The sequence below is a fragment of the Lynx canadensis genome, chromosome A1 (assembly GCF_007474595.2).
Source record: "Lynx canadensis isolate LIC74 chromosome A1, mLynCan4.pri.v2, whole genome shotgun sequence".
Classification (NCBI taxonomy): domain Eukaryota; kingdom Metazoa; phylum Chordata; class Mammalia; order Carnivora; family Felidae; genus Lynx; species Lynx canadensis.
In genome coordinates this window covers 23020307-23032418 of record NC_044303.2, presented here as the reverse complement: position 1 = coordinate 23032418, position 12112 = coordinate 23020307, and the positions used below count along the sequence as shown (strand labels likewise).

Genomic DNA, 12112 nt, shown 5'->3' with positions numbered 1-12112 from the left:
AATCAAAAACCTTCCAATAAATTAAAGTCTAGGACCAGATGGCTTTATTGGTGAATTCTACCAACATTAAAAAAAGAATAGCAATCCTTCTCAAACTCTTTGAAAAAAAAAAAATAGAAGAGAACATTTGCAGTTCACTTTACAGGCACAGAATTACCCTGATACCCAAACCAGACAAGGATGCCAAAGGGAAAGAAAATTACAGGGTAATAACCCTGATCAACACACATGCAAACATCCTCAACAAAATATTAGGAAACTGCATGCAACAACACAGACAAGGATGCCAAAGGGAAAGAAAATTACAGGGTAATAACCCTGATCAACACACATGCAAACATCCTCAACAAAATATTAGGAAACTGCATGCAACAACACATTAAAAGAATCAATACCATAAAAAAAAAAAAAAATCATATACCAACATCAAATAGGATTTATTCCAGGAATCAAAGGCTACTTAAATATCCACAAATCAGTGAATGTGATATTAACAAAATGAAGGGTAAAAAAATCATATGATCATCTCAAAAAATGCAGAAAAAGCATATGGCAAAATTCAGCATCCAATTATGTAAAAAACTCCACAAAGCAGGTAGAGAAGGAACATATTTCAACATAATAAAGGCCATATATGATAAGCCCACAGTTAAGATCTTATTCAACAGTGAAAATTTGAAAGCTTTGGCCCTAAGATCAGCAAGACAAGGATGTCCACTCTTGCCACTTTAATTCAATATAGTTCTACCCACAGCAATTAGGCAAGAAAAAGAAATAAAAAGCATCCAAATTAAAAAGGAAGAAGTAAAACTCTCACTGTTTGCATCTAACATAGTGTTATATACAGAAAACCCTAAAGACTCCATCAAAAAACTCTTAGAACTAGGGACACCTGGGTGGCTCAGTCAGTTAAGCATGAGTTCAAGCTCTGTGGCCTGCTCTGTGCTGACAGCTCAGAGCCTAGAGACTGCTTCAGATTCTGTCTCCCTCCCTCCCTCCCCCCCATCCCTCCCCAACTTGTGCTTTCTCCCTCTCAAAAATAAAAAAATAAACTTAAAAAAAATTATTAGAATAAATGAATTCACTAATGCTGCAGGATATAAAATCAATACAAAAATTGATTACATTTATATACATTCATAACTATCCGAGAAATTTTTTAGAAATCCCATTTACAACTGCCTCAAAAAGAACAAAATTACCTACGAATAAATTTAACCAACGAGGTAAAAGACCTGTACACTGAACTATAAGGCACTGATTAAAGAAACTGAAGAAGACACAAACAAATGGAAAGATATTCTGGACTGTTATAATACAGTTAAAATGTCCATAGCAATCTAAAGATTCAATGCAATCCCAATCAAAATTCTAATGGCATTTTTCACAGAAATAGAAAAAACAATTCTAAACTTTGTATGAAAACACAAAAACAATGCCAAGTAGCCAAAGCAAACTTGCAAAGGAAGAAAAAAGCTGAAGGCATCACACTCCCATATTTCAAACTATATTACAAAGCTAAAGTAATCAAAATAGTATAGTACTGACATACAAGTAGACACATAAAACAATAGAACAAAACTGGGAGGCCAGAAATAATCCATGTATATATGGTTAATTTATCAAAAAGAAACCAAGAATATACAATGGGGAAAGGACAGTCTCTTCAATAAATGCTGTTGGAAAACCTGGACAGCCATGTGCACAAGCATGAAAGTTAACCACTATTTTATACCATACACAAAAATTAACTTGAAGTGCTTTAAAGATGTGAACATAAGACTTAAAAAACCATAAAACTCCTATTAGAAAACATAGGCGACAAGATCTTTGACAAAGGTCTTGGTGATGATTTTTTTAATGTGACACCAAAAGTAAAAGCAACAAAAGCAAAAATAAATAAGCAGGACTATATCAAATTGAAACACTTCTGCACAGCAAAGGAAACCTTTAACAAAATAAAAAGGCAACCTACTGAATGGGAGAAAATATTTGCAAACCATATATCTGATAAGGAGTTAATACCCAAAACATAAAGAACTCATAAAACTCAACTGTGAAAAAGAATCTGGTTAAACAAGCAGAAAATGTGAACACACATTTTTTCAAAGACATACAGATGGCCAATAAACACACAAAAAGACGCTCAAAATCACTATTCATCAGGGAAATGCAAATCAAAACCACAATGAGCTATCATCTCACACCTGTTAGAATGGCTATTAAAAAAAACAAGGAATAACAAGTGTTGGTGAGGATGGAAGAAAAGGGAATGCTCATGCACTGTTGGAAATATAAATTGGTGCAGCCACTAGGGAAAATAGTAAAGGCATTCCTCAAAAAAAAGTAAAAATAGAACTACCAGGGTCGCCTGGGTGGCTCAGTCAGTTAAACGCCTGACTTTGGCTCAGGTTGTGATCTCTCAGCTCATGAATTCGAGCCCGACGTCCAGCTCTGTACTGACAGCTCAGAGCCCGGAGCCTGTTTCAGATTCTGTGTCTCCTTCCCCTCATTCCTCTGCTTGTTCCTCTCTCTCTCTCAAAAATAAATAAATAAACATTTTAAAAAAATGAAATAATCTCGAAAAAAAAAAAAAAAAGAACTACTATATGATCCAGCAATTCCACTTCTGGGTATTTACCTGAAGAAAACACTAACTTGAAAAAATACATGTACCCCATGTTGATTGCAGCACTATTTACAATAACCAAGATATGGAAACAATCGAAGTATCCATTGATGGATAAATGGGTAAAGAAATTATGGTATATGCATGTACGTGTGTGTGTGTGTACTCAGCCATAAAAAAGAATGAAATTTTCCCATTTCCAACAACATGAATAGACCTGAAGGGCTAAGTGAAATAAGTCAAAGAAAGACATTCCATATGAACACTCTTATATATTAAATTAGAAAAAAAAACAAAAACAAAACAAAACAAAAACCTAAGCTCATAGATACATAGAACAGATTGGTAGCTGCCAGAGGCAGTGGGTGGGGGAGAGAAAAAAATGGATGAAAGGGGTGAAAATTAAAGAAAAAAAGAAAACAAATGGGACCTAAGACCCATTTCAAACTTCTAACCTCATTAAATGTAAGAATAAATTTATGTTTAAGCAATTAAAAAAATATGTAGCAGATATAAGTACTATTATCAATGAAATTAATTAAAGTATACTCTAAAAATGGTCAACAAAATATGCAACAAAAAGACTAGTCAGACAACATAAATTTCACTAGGTTGAACAATTTTCAAGCAGCAAAATAATTACATTGTAATCTCAAACATAGAAAGCCAATACAGATGCAATTCTATTTACAGTAATAGGGGAACTAAGATGTATTTGTATTTGAGCTATGTACTAGGGTTTCTGCTCTTAAAATTCTATGAAGCACAGCTTTTTTTTTTAAACATTTATTTATTTTCAAGAGACAGACACAGTGTGAACGGGGAGCTGCAGAGAGAGAGGGAGACAGAATCTGAAGCAGTCTTCAGATAATAGCTCAGAGCCTGACGTGGGGCTTGAACCCACTAACGGTGAGATCACGACCTGAGCTGAAGTCGGGCACTCAACCGACTGAGCCACCCAGGCACCCCTATGAAGCACAGCTTTTATAGTTCCTCTGAAAATTAGAACAAAAGGGAGAAACTTCCCAAGCCTAAAAGATATTATTCTTGGCAATACAGAACCATGAAATTAATGAGCTGTCTACCAAAGGCCTATCATTAAAAAAGGATATGAGAAAACCAGTCTACAAACAAACTAGAATTAGATTTCCTTCCAACCACACTTCCATCCCCAACTTCAATTATTCACAACAGGCAAAACTTGCCTCCAGAACAGGTGTTTCCAGCTTTTCTCATATCATGATGTACAAAGAAAATTATAGAACTTGAAGGGAACACTGGGGAAAGAGGCCAGGGCTATTTCAGGAGGAGTCACCAGCTTTAAGGCTCAGTGGCCCCAGTCCCCATGCCACCCACAGAACTGAGGGGAAGCAAGTTTAGCCCACCTGTAACGCATTTGTATTTCTCTATATTGGTTGGTGATTTAAGAGCTTTTTAATAAATGGAATTAATACTCTGTGAATTTTTCAGTAATGCAAAAAACAAAGTAGCCAAAATCAGCATTAGGAATTGCTAGCTAGATAGACAGAACCAGGTGTATTTCTAAGGCAATTAGATCCCATAATCAATACCTTTTGATATTAATGACTCCCAACAAAAGACAAAACTGCCCTCAACATCTTCATAGTAGTTACCAAACATATCTTTAAAAAGTAGCATTTCTGATCCTCTAAATTTAAAAGTCCTCATTAGTCACTAATCCCACTTCCACACTGTAATCATCATCTGCAGTGTTATTTGACAAAAACATACTTTCTAGACGAACAAGACACCTTCTGTTCCAATGGGCTCATAATCAGAGCTGCCTACCTGCTCCTTATTTCATAGAAGTCCTGGTCCCAGAGACCTTGCCAGGTCTCATAGTATATCAATACTCATAGTATATCCTACACATATTAACTATTTTTTCTTCTTTTAATCATTTAAGCGCCATTAAAGATTTTTACAAGGAATAAAGAAATCAAGAAACTGGCATCCAAATAAATCCTACTTGTTTTATGAAAAACTTTCTACATAGATTTTTTTTTTCTGACAAAACAACGAACTTTGACTAAATGAGAAAATATATGGAGAAGACAGAAAAACCAGTTATAATAATTTGGAAATAGAAAAATATAGCTTTTACTGACCTCATTATATATAAAACAGGCCTTACCAACACTGGCATGAAAAACATTTTATGGTTCAGCATTATTACAAATGAATGAATTGGTAAACAAAAAATCATCTCTCAAGAGATCAGACTAACAAAATTAAAAGAACGAAGTCAAACCGGTCTAAGTGTCATCCTTGAGAAGGGAACAGCAGAATAAGAAAACCTTATACTTTCTCAACTGCATTTCAAAGTCTTCCCTCCTACTTAGCTGGGTCTTCTTTAGAAATTAAAGTTTAGGTCATATAGATAAGATCAATTCTCAAGGGAGTAGTTATTAGAAAGAAGTCTTTCCAAGAAATATTACAGAAATAACAAAGTACAATCACAAGTTTTCTTTAAACTTGACCTTTAAGAGCCTCTAATATACATTGTTTTGAGGGTAAAATTGAGGCACATTTTTTATCATGCACAAGTTCAAAGTACAGGTCACCATTAATTAACAAAAATTTCACCAAAATTAATACCATTTTACACAAGGCTTTCAATAAATAAAAAGAAGTTCGCTTATAATCTGAATAAAAAGTATTTTTTTCTGATTAACAAAAAATTAAACTATAAAAAATCATGTTTCCAGGTCAACTTGTCAAAAACATAGCTTTAATATAGGATATATTTCTGAACTTGTCCATGCCCCCACTTTTAAAAGAAAAACCCATTCTAGAAACAAGTACAAAATGAGTAAACTTTAAAATTTTTAAACATTTTTAAATGCTCCATAGCCTTCTTAAAAAACTAATAAAACAAAGTCTTCATCAAAGCACATTTAAAGCTATATTAATCAAGCATACATACAGGAGAGATTGTGCTAATCTCCATAAAATTGCTGGGATCTTAAATACCACTAAAAATAAAATGCAGTGTACAGCTAGTACATGACTATTATGGCCCCATATTAAATCATTAAAAATGTAAAGTGAAGGATTTCTTCTAAAGTCAAAATTTATTTTTCAATTAAGAGATTAATATAAATTAACAGAATTTACATTAACAAAAGCTATTAAGGTTTCTCTTATCAATAAAAGAATCTATTAATAAACATGCACAAATATTTAGTTCATTTAAAATATAACAACAGTTATTGATTACCCACGTGCCAGGTACTCTCCTAAGAGTCTGGAATATATCAGTGGACAAAAGAAGACAAAGAAACCCTGCTCTCATGGAGCTTACAGTCTAGCGCTCAGCTTCTTTTTCCCTCCCTTTGGTTCCATACTTTTCCCATCAAACCATATAAACAGCTAAGATTTCCTTCACCATTTCCTTGAAGAATCATCACAAGCACCAATCTTTTCAGCTTCAGAATATTAAGCAGAACTTCCTTCCTCATAATTATATTCCAACTAAAAACAGGACTTTAGATTCCTAATGCCAATGTAATTGATTCTTAAGTTACTAGCACTATGGGAGCTCATAATAATCTCAATAATTTTAGAATGCCAACAATCATAAAGTTCCATCTTCTCTTTTAAGTAAATAAAATTTATTTTAAAAAAATAAAATAAAATAAAAACTGTAAGTTGCTATAAACCAAAAGTTCACATCTTATCAGAGTGCCCATGTCAAAGTGGCAAAAGTTTTTCTTAAGTTAGTACCTAATTTTTTGGCAACTGCATAAGCTTCATCTGGTGACTTTGCCACATGTCCTTTGGGAATGGAGACACCAGCTTCTTGCAACAATTCCATACTCATGTATTCATGTAGTGAGAGATTCCTTTTTTGCTGCTGCTGTATTTGGAGTCCATGGTTATTAAACAATCCAGAACTTCCCAGAACCTAGAGATATTGGAGACATATTATACATGATAGATATTTGGAAGTTATTATTAAAAACACCTTCTCAAAATACGTTTTTATATAGAATATTTGGTTCTTCATAACTATAATAAAACTGTTACATTAAATCATCAAAGTATAATATTCAGGCTACCTAAATTATAACCTAAGAGCTAACCTACCTGCTAAATATCAAACATTACCCTTTAGTTTTAACTATTTCCTCATCATGTCTAGTCCTTATCTTTTATTTGAGCTTTACCACCATATCTCTAATGACCTACAGATTTCTACCTCAGTGCCAAATTCAGCAGATCTAAAACCAACCGCATCCTTCCCTTTCTTGTCTCCACCATTCTTTAAGCACCTAACAAATTGCTTGGCACTAGATAGGCAGTAGTTGAATGATCTAGTACCATTACTCTTTCATACACTCGAGACTCAAAACCCTGGTTTCACCTGTAGTGGTCACTGTAGTGTGCTGCTCAGATTCTCCTTTCAGAGCCCCAACTGCTGGGAGTGTTGGCTGCTGATAGCTCTCAGCTGAGTTCTTTCATTAGCACTTCCTTGCCCAAAGTCACACCTTCACATTGCAGCCTACATCCGTGACTGGTCAATGGAGGTTAAGGTAAGGATATAAAGTCCTAGCACCTCACCCCAATTTGGGATAATTCTGAAGGACCATCTTAGTTCCAGATCTCCCACAGGAAAGGCAAAGGCTCCTACTGCAACCACATGACAGTTCTACTTCTCCCTCTACTCAACCCTCCTGCCTTCACTCTACCACAGGGGTTGATCCAGATGTCACTCTCCAGTTGACTTCCTCCATGAAACTCTTAATTTCACAGCCTGCAAATATCATTCAAATTCCTCAATCCTACCAACCTTATATGGCAATATGTAGAACAAATTAAGTGCTATGAAAGCTCTGAAAGAGTGAATTGAAATTACACATTTAATTATCACCCATACATTTCCATTCTCTATTCACAGAAGGCAGAATACTGAAATATGGTTCATATGAAACACACAATATCATAAGAATTGAAGTTAAAGGAATTGTATATAAACAGTCTACTTCTTAAAGGGGATTCATGAACTATTTGCATCAAAATGCAAATGTACCTGGGATGTGTCTAAAACTGCCGATTCTGGGGCCCCACTCACATCCGAAAAGTCAGAACCTCTGGAATGGGCCTCAGGAAAGCTGCATTCGTAACAAGTCATTCCCCTGATAGTTAAGCACCCTACAGTTTGAGAACCACTAGTCTAAAAAGCCAATCACATCTAGTAACCACTTATTTCTGATTCATCTGGTAAGCCAAAATCCTGGATAACATTTCACCAGGGTAGCTCAACTCCCTGATTTAGTGTCACTTCAATATTAAAACCCAGCAACATCCCAAACTGCTCAGCACACATCTACTTTCTGAAATCCCATTCCTGGGTATAAAGGCAACAGAAATTAGTGTTCAGTCTACCAAAAGGCAAATATATATTCAGGGACACCTGGGTGGCTCAGTTGGTTAAGCGTCCGACTCTTGATTTCGCCTCAGGTCATGATCTGATTCATGAGATACAGCCGTGCCTGGGGCTTTTGCACAAGAGCCTGCTTGGGATTTTCTTTTTCTCTCTCTCTGTCCCTCCCCTACCCACACTGGCGCTGTGGTGCTCATGCACACTCTCTCAAAATAATATTTTAAAAACTTAAAAAAAAAAAAAAAGAAAGCTCACAGCAGGCTTATTCATAATAAATAAAAAATGAAAACGACCCAAATGCCCATCAATAAGATAATAAAGTGTTATATTCATATACTAGGATACTACAGTGCAATTTTTTAAAAAAAAAAACCTATTGCTCACAATACAGGGCAGTAATCTCAAAAACACAACTTTGAGGAAAAGAAACCACACACAAGAACACATACTTGTATTTTTTATATAGTTCAAAACCAGTAAAAATTGGTGATAGAATTAGTGGTCACCTTCTGTTAGGGAGTATTAATAGGGAGAGAGGACATGGGTGTTTTGGAGGGCTGCAAATATGACATACCATGATCAGAATGGTGGCTACACAGATGTATACATACATAAAAATTAATCTAGCTACCCAAATTGTACACTTTATATAAATTATACCTCAAAATAATAATAAAAATAAGGGGGAAAGGGAGTTTTTAGCACAGCTTGGTAAATTAGTTATACAAACATTTTTTGAATGCCTATATACCAGCACTGTGCTAGGGATGCTAAAAGAATAAAGCCAACTTGGCGTCAGCTGCAGAATTCATGTAGTATATATGAACATATAAATGAACAACTATAGCACATATAACAGCATTAACAGACTCATTAGGCAGCACCTAATTAACTGAACAGACTAGAAAAAATGCTACAGAGGCGTGATCTCAGTTTAAAAAAAAAAAAACCTAACAGCTATAAGGAACACTTTGGGAACAACTGGGGAAATCTGAATCTAAATTTCCTAAGTATGAAAACTATAGGTTTCCTAAGTATATAATAACTATATTGTGGTTATTTAGGAGAATGTCCTCATTTTTAAAAGGCATATGCTAAAACATCTAGGGATAAAGTGCCATGCTACCTGCTACTTACTCTCAAATGGTTGAGCAAAAATAAATGGAATGGAATTTTATACACACACACACACACACACACACACACACACACACACACATGAATACAATTTTATAAAGATGAAGAAAATGTGGCAAAATGTTACATTTAGGTGAAGGCAATTACGTGCTCACTGTACTATTGCTGGCACATTTCTATCAGTTTGAAATTTTTCCCAAAGAAGTCCAAGGTAAACCAGTGAGTGACACAAAGCTCTGAGTATATTTTTACAGTTTCTTTCAAGTACCTATATTCACAAAGAATCAGTAGTATTCATAAAGTAATGCTGATTGCTTTTATACTACCTTAAAGGTTTTTTAATATCTACGGTATTGATAATCCTTTCCTTGCACCACTAGAAGTTATGACTTGAAATATCAGTTTTTAATCTCACTGGCAATACAAATCCCGGCATAATCACAACGATTCCCACATTTAAGTCTTTGTCTTTCCTGACATCATCACTCAGAAGATTCCTACTGCCAAAAGGCCACCAATTCCTGGCTAAATTCCTAACCCACCACCCATTCAATGATTTACCTAGTTTAAATAATATGTATTCAAAAGTGGGTAAATGTAGTTACTGGGGAATGTGATTCACGACAACTAAGAAAATATCTTAAATTAGTTCATCTGCTTATAACCTGAACTATTTTATCAGAAATATCCTGGGGCGCCTGGGTGGCGCAGTCGGTTAAGCGTCCGACTTCAGCCAGGTCACGATCTCGCGGTCCGTGAGTTCGAGCCCTGCGTCAGGCTCTGGGCTGATGGCTCAGAGCCTGGAGCCTGTTTCCGATTCTGTGTCTCCCTCTCTCTCTGACCCTCCCCCGTTCATGCTCTGTCTCTCTCTGTCCCAAAAATAAATAAACGTTGAAAAAAAAAAAATTAAAAAAAAAAAAAAAGAAATATCCTGATAAGGAAGATACAGAAACTAGAAGGGGTCAGAGAATTAAAATGTTTAAGAGCATTAGCTAAACTCAGTGTGTGACGGTGAACAAGTTTTCTAGGACGCTGCACCTCTGTGTTCTCATCTACAAAAGCAAGGGGTTAGACTAAGGGCCTTCCAAATTCTAAACCTGTATTATTTAATGTGAGAGTGGAAGAAAAGAGATATTAAGACAACATGCTAGGCATCTCCATATGGAGAGACAAAAGCTTTTAAAACAATTTCCAAAAGGATAAAAATTATGATGAAAACATATTTGTTCACCAAATCCTCATTTTCTGAAAACTAGACAGCACTTTTTAAGACTCATAAGAAGGAAGTTCAAGGCCAAAAAAAATCACTTCTCTTATTAAGAAGCATACTCATAGCATTTACCATCTCCAAGTTTTAAGTATGAACAGCTTCCAAAAAGAATAAAAGTCTAAATCAATTTATTTTTGTCATGTCTAAGGACTTAATTTCTGAACATAATCTAAAACACTGAAATTGACTTATGAAACCAATCATGCCCTTTCACAAGTATGTATCAACTTTGGAAAACACAGGCCAAGTTTTTCCGAAAAAAGCGAAGAAAAAAGTGAAGAGCAGATTCAAGCACACAAGCTTTGGAGCCAGCCAGTCTGGAATTAGGCCTTAGCTTTGACCTTACCTGCTTCCCGACCTGGCCCCAATTACTTGTTCTCTTAGCCACAGTTTCATCAATGATGAGTATATTAATGACGCCCTTAGAGCGTTCCTTAAAGCCTAACGAGACGTAAAATGCTTATTTAGCACAGTACCTGGAAACGGTAAACACTCCAAAACAAAACACCAACGAAACAAAAACCCGTGCTTATTATGCTATACTTTCTACAGAAATGAAGTGATCCAAAAGATAACTGTCTTCCCCAGTTGGTAAGCTAACAAACATCATCTTATTCCCACGGTTAACACCAACAGTACACAACTCCTTGGGAGAGGTGGGAAACTTCTTGCCTCGTCCCAAAAAAGGCCAGTCAGCAAGCTGGTCCTGTGAAGTCATTCCCACCTATGACAGCTCCCAAGGGACACGAAAGTTCATGTGAAGGGCATTTCCCCCTCCCCCTAGAAGGGCCGCAGAAGCCTCGGCCCACCTTGCGGGGCACAGAAAAAGGAGCAGAAACTGCCCAGGCACCTCCACCTCCACTTGGAAGCGCCCTCCACCCGCCTCCCTGCGGCCCCTCGGCAACTGGGTGAGCAGCCGCAGCCAGATGGCCCGGGAGCAGAGCAGCGCAAACATGGGCCCGCTCTCTGTCACGGCAGGCAGCACTCCAGGGCACGCCGCCCGCGGGCCCGGCTGGGCACCCCACGTCACGCAATGTCACCTACTGCGAAGTGACCCCGAGCCGGGCCTCAGATCCCCTCACACCTCGCCCACAGGAACCAGGTCTCCCACCTCGCCCTTTCTCCTGCCGGCCCTCCAAGCGAGAGCCGGCTGGGCCGCAATACCTGGGCAGCGGCCCGCAGCGCCGGCCGGGACCCGCAGCTTCTAAGGGCGGCTGTGGCCAATAGCCGGCTGTAGAACATGGAGGCCGCCATTTCTGAGCCCGACCCCGTCCCCTCGGCGCCGTGCGCAGGCGCAGAGGCGCAAGGCCGCCGGCGACCCAGCTGCTTGCGACGCGCACTCCACCCCTCGCCCCACCCTTCGCGGGCGGGACCTCGGTTAACTCTGCAGATGCGGACTTTCTTAGCAGGGATTACCAGCTCAAGCAAAGTTGGGTTTGGCGGGCACGGAGCAAACTTTGACCCTTAGAAGTCAGCACCGCAGCCTTAATAGCCAACCTGTGGCCAGAAGGCAACCTGAACACTTCCTAGTAAAGTGGTAAGATGTGGTATTGGAAAGACGACCATCGCCACCATCTGTGAGATCTTAACTTCTCTGGGCCTTAGTTACCTTATCTGTAGGATGGGGTTCATTTAAAAAATAAGTACTCTATGTCTGCGTTCATAGAGC

At 37.6% G+C, this 12112-nt stretch overlaps 1 protein-coding gene across 2 annotated transcripts in view; it reads right to left on the bottom strand.

The window, feature by feature from the left end:
* The window catches only part of SUCLA2 (succinate-CoA ligase ADP-forming subunit beta), a 44150-nt gene extending 32428 nt beyond the window's left edge, over positions 1-11722 (bottom strand). Inside the window, exons 1-2 of one of the 2 annotated variants that reach the window (XM_030310683.1) lie at positions 11608-11722; positions 6377-6557 (exon numbers count right to left, since the gene is read on the bottom strand). In XM_030310683.1, the coding sequence (XP_030166543.1) occupies positions 6377-6557; positions 11608-11697 (271 nt within the window). In that variant the 5' untranslated portion in view covers positions 11698-11722. Of the gene's footprint in view, positions 1-6376; positions 6558-11487 lie in introns of both variants that reach the window. The other variant, XM_032595396.1, reaches the window with a different exon arrangement.
* Between the last annotated feature and the right edge of the window lie 390 nt (positions 11723-12112).